We start from the raw sequence: 17,530 nt of genomic DNA on the forward strand, positions 1-17,530 counted from the left end.
GCCTTGTTTATCAGCACTATTAAGATTTCATTTAGGACCATATTTCAGTGTAAGTGAGGAGAGGAAACGTGAGCAGGTATGGCTGCAAGTTTCCTTGATGAACAAGAATGCATTCTGTTAGAAGCAGAGAGCTCCTGAGAGTCTAGCTGTGGGAGACACTGGGACGGTGAAAAATAGTAAAACCCAAGCACAGAGTAGCCCAGGAGTTGGGGTGGGGCTAGCGCTGTCCCTCAATGGATTCCATGGCCTCGAGGCACAGGTAGAGGAATTCGTAAACAAGAAGGTCACAGCTACTCAGTGTTGCCTAGTTACCAACAATGAGAAAAACGCAAACACCGACCAGGTACTCACCTATGTGCGTCTGGGCCATGACGTCAGCCAGCCTGTGGGCAGCGCCGCTCCCCCCACTCTGGGTGGAAGAGGAGGAGGTGGTGGAGGTGGTAGAGCCATGGATGGCCTGGCTGATCCAGTGCTCCATGTTGATGCTGCCCTGGCTGGAGGTGGGGGTCCCCTGGGAGTCCCCCTGCACTGAGCCTTCATCATCTGAGCCAGAAGAGGTATCTGTGTGAAAGAAAGGCAATTTGCTATGCAACACAGCAAAGAAGCACGTCCCAATCAAACTCGGCCAACAGACCTACCTCACGTACTAACTGTTCAATGACTTTTGCTTGAACACTCTTGAAAGGTTATACCACTTCTCAGATAACGAATTTTTTCTTAGCATAATGAATTTTTCACCCAAAAGGCCTTACATAAACATGCTACAAAAGTTTCTTTTGACATTACAATCTCGGAGAAAGACATACCAATTTCCTCCACTCAACAGTTTCGGGAAGAAATCAGACGTTTTCTTTGTATGCAAAGACCAAGTGAGAGGGCCAAGGGCAGCATTTTCTAAGAGATGTTGAACTTGCACGTGTTTCAGGGTGTGACAGCTTGCAGCTCTTGTTTAGTCCCAAGATGTTTCTCTGAGCTATAATTTATTCTTAAATTCAGTATGAGTGCAAGATACACACCCATGCAGCTCCCCAAAGAGGGAGCTATCTGAAGAAAATGTAGAAGGAAAAACGCACCTCAGTGAAGGGCTCTTATCTCTTCACCCAACCTACAGGCTCCAGACTGTGCCTCCTCCTTTGGTGAGGACAATAAACATTACACCTTATGGTCAAGCTAAATGTGTTCACTCTTACATTCATTTCTTATCAAATTTTTCATTATTTACTTGATTTATTTTCCTATATGTAAAAATTGAATATCTTGAATTGAGATGAAACATGTTACTTTTTTCATTACAATTAATGGAAATATTTTTCATTTAATAGCTTTCCTCTTAGCAGCAAAGTTTTCAAGAATGAATTATTGGTGTACTTGTTATTTAAACTTCAATGTAAGAATGACATTTAGGAGCCTACCCTTAGGTGAGTTATGTGAGATGCTAGGAGGGAATAAAGGATGTGAATAGTTCTAGAACACTTAATGAGAATAAGAGAAATAATCTGTCTTAAATCAAGACAGAGGATTTTTTTTTTAAAACACAACAATATTTGTAAAGGATATTTACTCTGATATTTTATTATCATTGTGACATGACCTATACTGTTTGGAAATTTTTTTAAAGTTTACTTGTTAGAAAAGCAACAATAATACTAGGAGCCTGGCAAATTCTCTCCCCCTGCCCTGCTTTTTAAAATAATTTAGAATTATAATTTATATATTTTTTGTACTGAGACCTGAAGCTTTTTTCAATTTTTTTTTTTACTGTGGTAAAATACACACAACATAAAATTTACCATCTTAACCATTTTCAAGTGTACAGTTCAGTGGGATTACATACATTCATAATGTTGTGCAACCATCACCACCAGCCATCTCAATAGCTCTCTTCATCTTGCAAATCTGAAATTCTGTACCTATTAAACAATAATTCCCCATTGCACCCTCCCCTCCAGCCCATTCTGACTACTCTAGGTGCCTCATGTAAGTGGAATCATATGGTATTTGTCTTTTTGTGACTGGCTCATGTCACTTAGCATAATGTCCACAAGGTTCATCTATGCTGTAGCATTTGTCAGAATTTCCTTCCTTCTTAAGGCTGAATAATATTTCACTGTCTTTATAGACCACATTTTTCTTATCCACTCGTCTGTTGATGGATACTTCGTTGTTTCCATGTTTGACTATTGTGAATAATGCTGCTATGAACGTGGGTGTACAAATGTCTCTTCAAGACTCCGCTTTCAGTTCTTTTGGATATATACCCAGAAGTGGGATTGCTGGATCATATATTAATTCTTTTTTTAATTTTTTGAGGAACTACCATACTGTTTTTCCATAGAGGGTGCACCATTTTACACTTCCACCAACAATTCACCAGGGTTCCAATTTCTCCACATCCTCACTAACACCTGTTATTTTGAGTTTTTTTGATAGTAGTGATCCTGATAGGTGTGAGGTCATGTTTCATTGTGATTCTGATTTGCATTTCCCTAAGGATCAGCGATGCTGACCATCTTTTCATGTGATTATTGGCCATTTGTATATCTTCTTTGAAAAAATGTCTATTCAAGTCCTCAGACTTAAGACTTTTGAGAAATGTATATACCCATATACTCACAGTGAACATTACCATCTCCCCAAAAAGCTTTCTCATGCCCTTTTACAGTCAATCTTTCATCCCTCACCCTACCTTTTCACAAGAAAACTACAGAACAATATCACTCATGATATAGACACAAAAATCCTCAAAAAATATTAGCAAACAGAATCAAGCAACAGATAAAATAGCTAGTACACCACGACCAACTGGTGACCAGGATTATACATATGAACATGAATTAAGGTTGATTTGACATTCAAAAGTGAATTAATGTTAGACACCATATTAGTAGAATAAAGGGAGAAAAACCATAAGCTAACCTTGAAACTCACAGAAAAAGTATTTCACAAAATCTAACACCCACTCATGATAACACCTCCCAACAAAGCAGGAAGAAGGGAATTTCCTCAATCTGATAAAGGGCATCCATGGAAACCCACAGCTAACACTGTATTTAATGGTAGCAGACTGAACACATTTCCCCTAAGATCAAGAACAACGCAAGGATGTCTCTTCTTGCCACTTCTCTTCAACGTTATCCGGAAGGCTCTAGCCAGTGAAATACAGCAAAAAGAATAAATTAAAGGCATCCAGACTGGAAAGGAAGCAGTAAAACTCTATTCACAGATGACATGATCTCGTATGTGGAAAATCCCAAGGAACACACCAAAATTTCTTGAATTAATAAATGAGTTTAGCAAGGTCACAGGTATAAGATACAAAATATCTTTATACTATATCTTTATACAATATCTTTAAAAATATATATCTTTATAAAATATCTTCATACTAGCACTGAACAATTTGGGAATGAAATTAAGAAAACAATTCCATTCATAACAGCATCAAAAATGATAAAACACTTAGCAATACATCTAACAACTCAAGGCAATACTTAATAAAATCCTAGAAGGCTATTTTTTTTTTTTCAAGAAATGGGAAGCTTATTTTATCTGGAGGTACAAAGGACCTAGAATAGCCAAAATAATTTTGAGAAAGATGGAGGACTTCACTACCTGATACCAAAACTTACTATGAAGTTACAGTAATCAAGATAGCGATATTAGCACAAGAATAGGCATATATATCAATGGAACATAACTGAACCCAGAAATAAAGTCTTACGTTTACGGTCAATTTATTTTTGACAAAGGTTTCAATACAATTCAATGAGAAAAAGATCATCTTTTCAACAAATGTTATTGGGCAACTAGATATTCACATATCAAAAAAAGAAAAACATAGATCCTTACCTCACATCGTAAACAAAAATTAACTCAAAATGGATCACAGATCTAAAAGAAAGAACTAAAACTATGAAACTTCTAAAACTTCCAAAAGCACAATCCATAAAATAATAATTGATGAGTTGAACTTTATCAAAATAAAAATCTCTTCAGCTTCAAAAGATGCTATTATTTTTCCTATGAGTTATATAACAAGTCACCACAAACTCAGTGGCTTACAACACCACACACATTTATTATCTTACAGTGCTGGGGTCAGAAGTCTACAATCAAGGTGTCAGCAGGGCTATCTTCCTTTTGGAGGCTTTAGGGGAGAATCCATTTCTTTGCTTTTTCCACCTTTAGCGGCCACCTGCATCACCTGCATCCTTGGCTCATGGCCTCTTTGTCTATCTTTAAAGCATAACCCTCCAACCTCTGGTTCCATTGTCTTTTTTCCTGATTTTGACACTCTTCCCTCTCTCTTAAAAGAATCTTTTTTCCCCGGTTTTATTGAGATATAATTGACATGTATCACCGTATAATTTTAAGGTGTACAGCATAATATTTTGACTAACATATATTGTGAAATGATTACTGTTCTATAAACTTAGCATCCATCGTCTCATATAGATACAAAAAAAAGCAAAAACATTTTTTTCCTTGTGATGTGAACTCTAGGATTTACTCTCTTAACAACTTTCCTATACCTCATACAGCAGTGTTAACTCTTGTCATCATATTGTACATTCCATCCCTAGTACTTATGTATCTTATAACTGGAAGTTTGTACCTTTCGACCACCTTCCTCCAATTCCCCTACCCCTACCCCCAACCTCTGGTAACCACAAATCTGATCTCTTTTTCCATAAGTTTTTTTTTTTAGATTCCACATATAAGTGAGATCACGCAGTATTTGTCTTTCTCTGTCTGAATAAGGACCTTTTTGATTACAGTGGGCCCACCTGGTTAATCCAGGATAACTGCCCCATCTCAAGATCCTTGACTTAATCATATCTAGAAATGTTCATGTTACAGTGTAAGGTAATATACTCACAAGTTCTAGGAATTAGGACATGGATATCTCTGGAGGGGCTGTAATTCTGTCCTCCATAGACACCATTAAGAAAACGAAAGACAAATCACAGTTTGCAAACTGTACATCTGATAAAGGACTTGCATTCAGATTATATAAAGAACTCTTAAACAGTGAGAAGACAGACTACTCATATAAAAAATGGGCAAAAAAACTGAACAGACATCTCACCAAGAAATATATACAAATGGCTAACAAGCACACGAGAAGATGCTTAGCATCATTATTCATTAGGGAAATGCAAATTAAAACCACAATAAGATACCATTTCACATCCACTAGGATGACTATAATAAAAAATACAGATAATACCAAGTGTTGGTGAGGATGATGAGATACTGAAATCCTCACACATTGCTGGTGGGAATATACAATAGTGCAGCCATTATGGAAACAATTTGGCAGTTTCTTACAAGTTAAACATAAACTTACCATAAGACTCATTAATTCCACTCCTAGGAATCTACCCAAGATAAATGAAATTATACGTATATACAAAGATATATACATAAATGTTGACAGCAGCATTATTCATAATAGCCAAAAACTGAAACAAGCTAAATATTCACAAGCTAGTGAATGGATAAACAAGATGTGGTATATATCTATCTAACAGGATACACTTCAGCAATAAGAAGGAATGAACTACTGATGCACACTACAACATGGACGGTGCTCAAAAAAATTACACTCAAGAAGCAAAATACAAAGAATATATTCTATAATTTCATTTATGAAATATCTAGAGTATTTATAGAGGCATATAAATCAGATCAGTAGCTCCCTAGGGCTGGGTGTGAGAATGGGAATTAACTGCAAATGGGCACAAGGAAAATTTTGGGGGTGATGGAAATGTTCTAAAACTGGATTGTGGCAATGGTTGCACAAACTACATATTTGTAGTTTATATACTTACAATGGGTTAGTTTTATGGGATTAAATTATACCTCAAGAAAGATATTAAAAATGAATGTGTGTTCTGCAACAGTTGGGTGTAATATTCTGTGAATATCAACTGCATCAACTTGGTTGATAATGTTGTTTTGATAACTTTCTTATGATTATTGCAGAAGGGTATTTTAGAAATCTCCAAATATTATTCTTGATTTTTCTATTTTTCCCTTCATCATGCCAGTTTCTGCCTTATAAATTATAATGCTCTGTTTTTAGGTATATAAATATTCATTGTAATGTCTTCCTGGTGATTGCTCATTTTCCATTATGCAATGTCCCTCTTTATATCTTGTATTACTTTGTCTTGTCTACTTTGATATTAACATAGACTTGTTCACCTTCTTATGCTTAATGTTTGCATTGTATATTTTTTCATCATTTTAACTATCTTTGTTTTTATATTTAAATGTGTCTCTTATAGATAATGTATAGATGTATCTTCCTTTTTTATCCAGTCTGACCAACTCTATCTTTTAACTGGGTGTTTGGTCCACTTATATTTATTGTAATAATTGATATGAATGGGTTTAAATCTAACATTTTCCTATTTGTTTTCCATCTATTCCACCTATTTTTTATCTCTCTGTTGATTTTTCCTGCCTTTTTTGCTATTAACCAGATTTTTTTTTTCGCTGAGGAAGATTCACCCTGAGCTAACATCCGCTGCCAAACTTCCTCTTTTTGTACGTGAGCTGCCGCCACAGCATGGTCACTGACAGACAAGTGGTGTAGGTCTGCACTCGGGCCGCTGAAGCAGAGTGTGCCGAACTTAACCACGAGGCCACCAGGGCTGGCCCACCACATATTTTTAAGAGTTTCATTTTATGTCTTCTATTAAATTCTTACCTATACCTCTTCTCATTTTTCAATGGTTGCTCTAGGGATAACAATATGCATCCTTAATGAGTCTATATGGTGTCACTATTGTAACTGTTTGCTCTTCAAATCTGACACTATAAACTTTCTCTCCCACCTCTACTCACAACACATCTGACACTACTCACTTCCTACCTTCCACTTTCTGTTTCCTACTTCACAAATGTAATAACCACACAACAGTATAATTCCATTCACCCACCCTTGTCTTTTGTACAATTGTTTTAAAGCAAATTACAAAGCAAAAACATAGTATTTTATGTTTATACAGCTATTTACTGTTTCCAGTGTTGTTCTTTCCTTTTTACAGATGTAAGTTTGCATCTGGTATCATTTCCCATCAGCCTAAATGACATCCATTAGCACGTCTGCAGTGTGGTTCTGATGGCACCACATTCTCTCGGCTTTCATATGTCTCATTATGTCTTTATTTCACCCTCGTTTATGAAGGATATTTTCACTGGACCTGAGTTGATAATTTTGTTTTTTTCCTTTTAGGACTTTAAAGATATCTTTTCATTGTCTTCTGGCCTCTGCTTATCTTCATATGAGTCATTCATAATTCATATGACTGTTCTGCAGTATGTAATGTATCTATTTCCCTCTGATTACTTTCAAGATTTCCTCTTAATCTTCGGATTTCAGCACTTTGACTATTATGAACTTGGGTATGATTCTTTTTATACTTATCCTGCTTGGGGATTCACTGAACTTCTGGGATCTGTAATGCAGTGTTTTACATCAAAGAAGTTTTTGACGCTTATTTCTTCAGTTTTTCTGCCCTTTTCTCACTCTCTTTTCCTTCTTGGATTCCAATTACAAGTATCTGAACATCATACCAAAAATGCTTGAGGTTCTGTTAATTTTTTTTTCATCTTTTGTCTCCCTGCTCCCCAGTTTGGTTAATTTCTCTTGGTATCTCTTCAAGTTCAGAGATTCCTTCATCTTTCTTCTCCAATCTGATGTTAAGTTGATCCAGTAAAATTTCATTTCAGTATTATACTTTTCAGTTCTAGAGTTTCCAATTTTTATTGGAATTTTTAAATTACTTTTCCCTTTCTCTGCTCAAGCATGAAGATAATATTTTTTTCTTTAGTTCTTTGACATATTTTCATTTGATTCCCTGAATAAATATTTATAATCACAGATTTAAAAACTGTCTTCTGCTATATCAAACACCTATACCAGTGCTTTCCAAAAGAAATATAATGAGAGCTTTGTACATAATTTTAAACCTTCTAGTAGCCACATTAAAAATATACAAACAGATACATTTAATAATGTACTTTTATGTTACTCAAAGTATTCAAAGTATTATTCTTTCAACATAAAATAAATATAAGAATTAATGAAATATTTTCCATTTATTTTTTTACATTAACTCTTCAAAATCTGGTGTGTATTTCACACTTCCAGCAAATACAATTGAGAAAAGCCACATTCGGTGTGCTCAGAAGCCACACATGGTTAGTGGCTACTGAGAGCACGGGGAGGCCATTTTGCGTTCATTTTCTATTGACTGCTTTTGCTGTGGCCCCAGATTACATTTCCTGTTTCTCTGCATATCTAGTGATTGTTTATTGAGAACTAGACATTGGTATAATCTTTCTCTGAAGGCTTGTGATTCTTGTTTTAGCAGGCAGTTCAACTGCTGGCTGATCATCTTGACCTTGAGCAGACTTGGAGCTATTCTTTGCTAGTGTGGATCTGTGGAAAGCTCCAGTCCCTTCATCTTCCCTGAACTCAGATCTCTGCCTCCTCCACTTAGCAGGACAGCCAGGCTTGCTCAGACCCCAATCTCTGTGTCATGGTCTGAAAATTTCCTCCAGGAAGATAACTGGGAATTGGGGGGCTCACCTCACAGGGTGGGCTTTTCCTGCTTCAGGATCACTCTTGTACTGCTTGAGGTCCGCAGCCCAACAGCGTTGTCTCATTCGTTTTGCGCAGTTTTACAGCTGTTTACAGTGCATGGGTTAGTCTGGTACCGCTTATTTCATTATGGTAGAAGCAGAAGTGCTGGCAAATTAGTCTTACATTTTTACATGTAAAACCTAAAGGAAAGTTTCACCTACAGAAGACTGGCAGTGCAATAATTCTATTTAGATCTTTTCCAGAAACAATGATACTGGTCAGCAACCAGTCACTTCATGCAGACACTATAAACTCCAGGAACATCCTCTGAAGAGCAGTGGACACAAGATGAGTTCTAACAAATATTATCAGCAACCAAGGAAAACAGAATGAGAGAAAACGAAGCTGAGCCAAGATTTTGTTCAAGCAAGTGCGCTATAAATATGCAGACTACTGCATAAGCACAAAACAGGCTGTGAATAAAAATGTTCACGATGATGGTGCTGGTGTTTATGACTGTACAGAGCTATCCCACGTGATATTCTCACAAGAGCTCCTGAACGACAGCTACAAAACGCATTATGTGGTGTGCATGAAAATGCTAGTCAAATAATTACACACGTTATGTTTCACCGAAATAACATTTCCAATATTGTTCTTTTATATTGTGCAAAGACATTTGTACAAGGTTTTTCTGAAAGTTTTGCCTTTCATCGTGTATGATACAACATTTCTGAGGATGGAGTCAATATGTGAAAAAGCACACACACAAATAATCACATTGCTTCTTGCATTTTAAATTCAACATCTCTCATAAAGAGTGGTTCAGAGAAATGTCCATCTCCTGGAATACTGTCTAGTTACAAAGATTTGGTTAAAACATTTTAAATGGGTGTGTTATCCTTGTAAGTCCATTCTATTTGTTGCACAAACACCTACAAAATAAAATTTTTCACCACATTATAAATTCTGGCAAATTATAATCATAAACTAAATAAATAGGATTAAGTATATTAATTATGTTGATTTTAAAACAGTCCCAAATTACATTTTGTGGCTCAGCATAAAGGAAGGAGAGTAAGTAAGGAAACTGGCAAACAGGACTCCCTTTCTTATCAGGATACTAGATTCTTGAGATGAAGAACGTTTAATGGATTATCCATAAATAAAAAACAAAATGACTACGGTATACATTATTTAAGTTTTGTCATATAAAGCTCAGGACTTTCACTTTTAAAGGCATATAAAGCTGAAGGTTGTTTGAAGTAATATTGGATATACACGACCACATCTCTGAGCTCAAATGTGTGCTTCTATTACCCCCACTGCTTACAAACACTTAGGACTAAACTTCAAAATACTCCAAAAAGTGTTGTGTATGTTCAACTATTCTTTTTTGTGCCCTAAGTTTCACTTGCGAACAAAAATGATGGCATTTAAAACTGTTCAAAGTGGTATGCAAGGTAACTAAGATCTGTACAGAAGATAGAGTGGCAACAGTGACACAAATAATGTTGGAACCAAAACCACCAAGAAAATATTGAGTAAATTAGGCTCAATTCTTCATGTTTCTAATGGATATCTGGATAATTTAACTTTTTGAAGATCATGAGATATAGATTATAATTTTGGGAGGAGTGAAGTAGAGAACTTAGGTAGTAATATAAAATTCAAGATTAAATAAAAGGAGAAATACAAATGCAATATCGCCTTTAACCATTTAGATCAAGAGTGGGCAGGCCTGCAGACCAAATCAGCCCTTTGCCTGTTTTTGTAATTTAAGTTGTTTTTTTTTTTTTTTGAGAAAGATTAGCCCTGAGCTAACATCCGTAGCCGTAGCCAATCTTCCTCTTTTTGCTGAGGAAGATAGGTCCTGGGCTAACATCCATGCCCATCTTCCTCTACCTTATATGGGATGCCACCACAGCATTGCTCAATAAGTGGTGCATAGGTCCGCGCCTGGGATCCAAACCGGCGAACCCCGGGCTGCCAAAGTGGAGCGCGCAAACTTAACTGCTACACCACCGGGCCCGCCCCTGTAAATAAAGTCTTAACAGCACACAGTCACACTTGATCACTGACATGTTGCCTGTGGCTGTTTTCACACTACAACAGCAGAGTAAGAAGCTGTGACAGACACTTCACGGCCGACAGAGACCAAAATATACTACCTGCATTTTATAGGAAAAGTTTGATGATACCAGATCTAGGTAACTGTCTAAATTTTTCAAGTCATTTGGTTTCTTAATACAACATTACAACATATTTATATTTTAAAGACTTGAGAATATGTATATACCAGTCTAGACAGAATAAAAGTCCAACTTCAGTTAGAACTGTGGAGGTACAAACTCTTTTGTTATACGAAGAATTAAATAAAATTTTATAAGACTTAAAACGTCTATATCCTATTTATGAGTCCCAAGGAAAAGTTTAAAATACACATTTATATAGATAATATATATAATAATGTTAACTTTCCTTCCAAGTTTAACTTAGAGCCTATATACTGTTTCTGGACTTCTGGTTCACAAAATCTAAATTATAGCACCATTATTTGAAAGCTAAAAAGACCGCGATGGCTGGGCCAGCAGTGAACTGATTCTGAGGCATGCTCCTCACAGTACACAGCAGACTGCGGCTGCCACTCACCAGGAGGCGTGTAGGCGTCCATCGAGGTCTGCACCACCAAGGACCTGCGCTTGGAAGGCATCGGCACTGCCATCTTCCTTTCTTTGTGTTTAGCAAGCGCTGCCTGAACAGCTTCTGTATGGACATCTAAAACAAAAAGAGAGCTCAATCATTCCATTGTTCAGGAACATCCCAAAGGCCTCATGCTTCTCCTTTCTCTCTGGTCCTGTGAAATAGTTCATCTTCCTACAGAAACTGTCACAAATGGATGGGTGGGGAAGGAAGGAAAAGAAGTATAAACCTGCTAGTTTGAAAGGTGCAGAAAGACGACATTCAAATTCATTCGTAGTCTTTCATTATTCATATTATTATCCTAGAATCTGTATAAATAATCAAATACTGGCTGCAAATTGCTGTGTGATTTTTCCTTTTCTTAGGGTGAGTGGACCTTCATCTTCGGATATTTCTTCATAGGTCACATTTTCAACCTCATAATTCATTTCGATGTCGGTAAAGGGAGATATGTACACCTTGTAGGTCATTAGTAATGATTTTAGCAAACACTGGACTCAGTGTCAGGTCTTTTGAGTATATTAAGACCAGAAATATTTATTGAATGCTACTTTGTAAGGCAGCATCTTCAGGGCTGGGAGTACAGCAGAGAATCAGGGAGACAAGGTACCGTGTCTCATGCAGCTTACTTTCTAATGGGTAAGAGACACAAAAGATAGTCAAAGAGGGAAGGAATTAAAACAGGATAAACAGACTGACTCAGTAGCTACTTAATCATAAAGCCAGGAAAGAGTTCTCTCAGTGTGAAATCTGACCAGGAAGAATGAGCCAGCCATTCTGTCAAGACAGAATCTCCAGGACACAGAGAAAAACCAGCTCAGTGGCCCTAGACTGTGAATGAGAATGGTGCTGGCAGAATGAAGGCAACACCGGGAGTTGGATGAGGGCTTCATGGGCGTGGTCAGGAGTCTGGCTCCTATTCTAAGTCTGACCGGAAAGCACTGGGAGATTTGGGAAGGGAGGGCATGATCTGATTCCACTTTGGCTGCAGGAGATTGAGAGTGGAAGCCAGGAAAACAGTTAGAGGGCAGCAGTCAGACAAGAGACGACTACACCCACAATCTCTGCACAATTCTACAGAGGAGGCATTCTTAGTACTCCCATTTCACAGAGGAGGAAGCAGAGGTATGAAGCTCTCCCAGAGTCATAAAACTGGTGAGTGGCATGCTACGGTTGGCACCCAGGCATGAACACCTCCAGGGCCACACCCTTCACTAAGCACACTACAGTCCAGCCAGTCCTGTGAAAACGCCACCCTGTTGATGTCTTAAAACAGTGGTCACCCAGCCACAGTCCTGGGCCAAATGAAGCTGTCTCTTTCTGTAAATAAGGTTTCATCGGGACAGAGTGCACCCCCTTATGTATGTGTAGACTATAGCTGGTTTCACACTGTTAAAGCAGAGTTGAGCAGTTGTGACGGAGACCATAATGACCTAGAAAGCTAAAAATACTTGCTACCTGGCCCTTTACAGACAGCATTTGCCAACACTGTTTTAGAGCGTATCACACACCACACACAATGGACTTATTTATTGCTTTATTTTGTTTATCTTTTGTGTGCACTGTTCTTTTCTCCTTAGCTGGACTCAAAGCACTGTAACACAAAAATGTAGTTTATTGTCACTCTTTTTCTTAAACTCCCAGGGTAAAAACTGTGACAGAATGACATGACTTCATGGCCTGAAACTAAAGGGCTCATCAATGAGCTGGAGAGAGTACATCAACTCTTCACATATTAAACACTTTCAGTTTTATCTATTCTCTCTTTTAAAACTTTTTGGCTATAATTTCAAATTTACAGAAAATTTGCAAGAATAGTACAGAGAACTCCCATATAATTTTTACCCAAATTCACCAATTGTTTACATTTGATCCCATTGCTTTCTCTATTTTTTCCTTCTGCTAATCATTTGAAAATAAAATGCAGATATCATGCCCCTGTATCTCTAAATATTTCAGTGTATTTCCTAAGAACAAAGACATTCTCTTATGTAACATAAATTCTCAAAACCAGGAAATTTAACAATGATACAAAACTACTCTCTAATCCCAACTCCACGTTCAAATGGCACCAACTGTCCCAGTAATTTCCTTTGTAGTTATTTTGTCTTCCTATTCTATGATCCAACCCAGGACGATAGATGCATCCACTCGTCACATTATCATTATGCCTCTTGGATCTGGAACAGTTTCTCAGCTTTTTTTATTTTGAGGCTTGCATGGCTCCAGTTTGGACCAGGAAGATCACTTCAAGCTGGCCTCTGTGTGTCCTTTGGGCAGGTCCCCATCCTTTTTTAAGCACTTTCTTACTTTCTGTTGCGACACATGTCCCAGAGTCATGGTGTACTTTCCTTACTGCAGCCCTGGAATCAGAGACCTAGCTCTTTTTAGTGAACAATGGTATTTAGAAACTAAGATCTGGGCATGAGGTATGTTGGTTGCTACCAGGAGTCAGCGTTTCTAGGCCCTCTCAGCAGACAGAACACACATACTTGTGCACTTAAAGCACACACACACATCAATTTATACCCACAGATATACATAATACTTCTACCCACATCTATATCTATTGAAAGCCACAAGTTCACACTAATATCTCCTATTTCATTCCAACATTATATGATTCATTCTAGGCTTTAACTTTTCCATAATTTTAACTCTTTTATCCAAGAAAAAGAAACTTAGCTCTTATTATCCTCAATATATTTACTAATTTGCTTAAGCCTGGGAGATACAGAAAGCAATTTTAGAATTCCTAGCTAATACCACTGTGAAAAGAAATCTACTAAGTAGAGGTCAATATTAGCTTACAGGTGGGGGGAAAGGGTATAAAATATACATGTAGTGAAATGTTAAAATCTTAGGGACATCTGATAAATTCTGATGAGTGTAGATACACCTATACCATTACCCAACCCAGATATATGACATATTTATCAACCCAGATTTCCCGCATGTCCTCTTCCAATCAATCCCCACCCTGAATAAAGAGCCACTGTTCACTCTTTTGACCTGTTTTCCTTGGTTCTCGACTTCCATACAAATGGAATCACATAGACTCTATATGGCCATATAGACTCTATACTATAGAGTTGACTCTTTGCTCAATATATTCATCCATGCGGTTGAATTTATCTGTACTTCATAGGTTTTTACTGATGAGAACTATTACAACATATGAATAGATCATAATTTGCTCATATTTCTCCAGTTGATGGATATTTATGTTGTGTCCGAGTTTGGGCTATTATGAAAAATCTATTGTGAAGATTCATGCACATGCATTTATATGGACAGGTATTTTCATTTCTCTTGGGTAAATGTCTAAAAGTGTCATTGCTGGGCCGTATGGTAAGTGCATGTTTAAATTTTAAAGAAATCACCAAACTGTTTGCCGAGTGGTTGTAATATTTTACATCCCCATCAGCAATGTATGAGATTCTAGTCCTGCCACATCTTTATCAACACTGGGTACCGTCAGTCTTTTCTATGGCAGCCATTCTCATGGTAGTGAAGTGGAATCCTATAACAGATTCAGGTCTGCATTTACCCGATGGCTTCCGTTGAGCACCTTTCACGGGTTCATTGCACATTTGCATATCATCTGCTGTGAAGCATCTGTTCAACTTTTTGTGCATTTTTTGAGGTGCCTTTTTATGACTGATTTATAGTAATTCTAGATATATTATGGGTACAAGTTATTTTTTAGATATATGTTTTGAAAATATGTACCCTGAGTCTTTGGCTTACCTTTCACGCCCTTACCAGAGTATCTGATGAGAAATTTTTAATTTTCATGAGACTCGTTTTATTTTTTCCTCTCTAGTTAGTGCTTTTTGAATGCTGTCTGTGAAATCTTTGCCTATCCCAAGGTCCAAAAGGTATTCTCCTTTGTTTTCTCCTGGAAGCATTATAGTTTTTTACCTTTTACTTTTAGGTCTAGAAACCATCTCAAGTTCATTTTTCTAAGTAGTAGAAGTTGAGGTTGGAATTCACTTTTCCCCCATATGTCTACCCAATTTTTCAAGTACCATTTGTTGTCAAGATTTTCCTTGCCTCATTAAACTACCTTGGCTCCTTTGTCAAATACCACCTGTATGGGTCTGATCTTGGACTCTCTATCCGGTATAGTTAATTTATTTTCCTAACCTTCTAATAGTTCTATCACTATTTTGATTTTGGTAGTTTTTTTGTTAGAATATCATTTATTGAAGCCATGTCTCAGAGAAATTTATATTTTACCAATTTTTTTTTTTACTGTGGCAAAAAATACGTAACATATAACCCACCCACCCAACAATTTCCAGATAGCCAGTACAACATTGCCAACCACGTGCACATGGTTGTGCAACAGACTCCTAGAACCCCACATCCTGCAAGACTGAAACTCTACACTCACTTAACAGCAACTCCCCCCACCCACCGTCTGGCACCCACCATTCTACTTTCTGTTTCTATGAGTTTGACTACTCTAGGTACCTCATATAAGTGGAATCATGAAGTACTTGTCTTTTTGTGACTGGCTTATTTCACTTAGCATAATGTCCTCAAGGTTTATTCATGTTGTAGCACGTGTCAGGATTTCCTTCCTTTTTAAGGCTGAATTATATTCCCTTGTATTTATATACCACATTTTCTTCATTCACCCATCGATGGATATTCAAGTTGCGTCCACCTCCTGGCTGTTGTGAATAATGCTGTTATGCTCACTGGCAAAGAAACAACTATTCGAGTCTCTGCTTTCAATTCTTTCAGAAATTTTTTTTTTTTTTTGGTGAGGAAGATTGTCCCTGAGCTAACATCTGTGCCAATCTTCCTCTATTTTGTATATGGGACGCCGCCACAGCATGTCTTGATGAGCAGCGTATAGGTTCTGTGCCCAGGATCCGAACCCTGCGAACCCCAGGCCGCCAAAGCAGAGCATGTGAACTTAACCATTACACCACTAGGCTGGCCCCTCTCTATTCTGTTCCATTAGTCCATATGTCTGGCTTTATGTCATACCACACTGTTTTGATTACCGCAGCTTTGTAATGTTTCGAAAGCAGGAAGTGTGAGGCCTCCAGCTTTGTTCCTCTTTTCCAGGATTGTTTTGGCTATTCAGCGTCCTTTCAGATTCCATATGAATTTTAGGATTGTTTCTTCTATTTCTACAAAAAGTGCCATTGGGATTTTAGTAGGGATGGTTATTGCGGTTTTACAATAAGTTTTGAAATTAGGTAGCGCGAGTCCTCCAAATTTGTTCTTTTCAAATTTGTCTTGGCTATCCAAATTTGATCCCATTTTCATGGAAATTTTAGAAATATCCTGCAATTTCTATAAAAATCCTGCTGGGATTTTAACTGGATTCATATTAAATCTATAAATCAATGTAAAGAGAGTTAATATCTTAATATTGAGTCTTCCAATCAATGAACACGGTATATCTCTCCATTTATTTTTCCTTTAATTTCTATCAATAATGTTTTGTAACTTTCACTGAAGAGGTCTTCCTAAGTCTTGGATGTTAACGATGTTATTGTAAAAAGAATTCTTTTTTTATTTCACTTTAAATTTTTGTTGCTAGTATATAGAAATACAATTGGTTTTTTTATATTGAACTTCTTACACTTCTACAAAATTCACATTATTTCCAGTAGTTTTTTAAAGTTTTTAAAATGTTCTAAATAAACGATCATATCTGTAAATCAAGATAGTTTTACCCCTTCCTTTCCAGTCTTTGTTTTTTATTTATTGTTCTTGCCTTATTTCACTGGTTAGGACCCCCAGTAAGTACAACATGGAATAGAATTGGTGAGAATGGCTATCCTTGTCTGGTTCTTGATTGTGGAGGTAAAGCTATAGGTTTTTTTGCCCAGGTGGTCTTTATTAAATAAAGAAAGTTCCCTTTTGTTCCTAATTTTATAGGAATTTCTGTAAGGAATGATTATTGAATTTTGTCAAATGGTTTTAGCATCTAGCAAGATGATCAAATGAATTTTCTCCTTTATTTTCTTAACATGGTGAATTACACTGATCAACTGAACCAAGTTTACAATGCAAAACTATACTACATCACAGTAATTGGTCATTATATATTATTATCCCTTTTATATACTTCTAGGTTTGATTTACTAATAATTAAAAGGCTTTGCATCTGTATGTCAAGAAGTATAAAGGGGGGCCGGCCCCGTGGCTTAGCAGTTAAGTGCACGCGCTCCGCTACTGGCAGCCTGGGGTTCAGATCCC

General features: G+C 37.1%; 1 protein-coding gene across 6 annotated transcripts in view; it reads right to left on the bottom strand.

The window, feature by feature from the left end:
• The window catches only part of DIP2C (disco interacting protein 2 homolog C), a 443,076-nt gene that overhangs the window by 144,415 nt on the left and 281,131 nt on the right, over positions 1 to 17,530 (bottom strand). For all 6 annotated transcript variants that reach the window (XM_058532329.1, XM_058532328.1, XM_058532326.1 and 3 more), the window contains 2 exons: positions 11,252 to 11,377; positions 352 to 561 (listed from right to left, as the gene is read on the bottom strand). In XM_058532329.1, the coding sequence (XP_058388312.1) occupies positions 352 to 561; positions 11,252 to 11,377 (336 nt within the window). The remainder of the gene's footprint in view (positions 1 to 351; positions 562 to 11,251; positions 11,378 to 17,530) is intronic.

The sequence above is a fragment of the Diceros bicornis genome, chromosome 36, assembly GCF_020826845.1.
Source record: "Diceros bicornis minor isolate mBicDic1 chromosome 36, mDicBic1.mat.cur, whole genome shotgun sequence".
NCBI classification, from domain to species: Eukaryota; Metazoa; Chordata; class Mammalia; order Perissodactyla; family Rhinocerotidae; genus Diceros; species Diceros bicornis.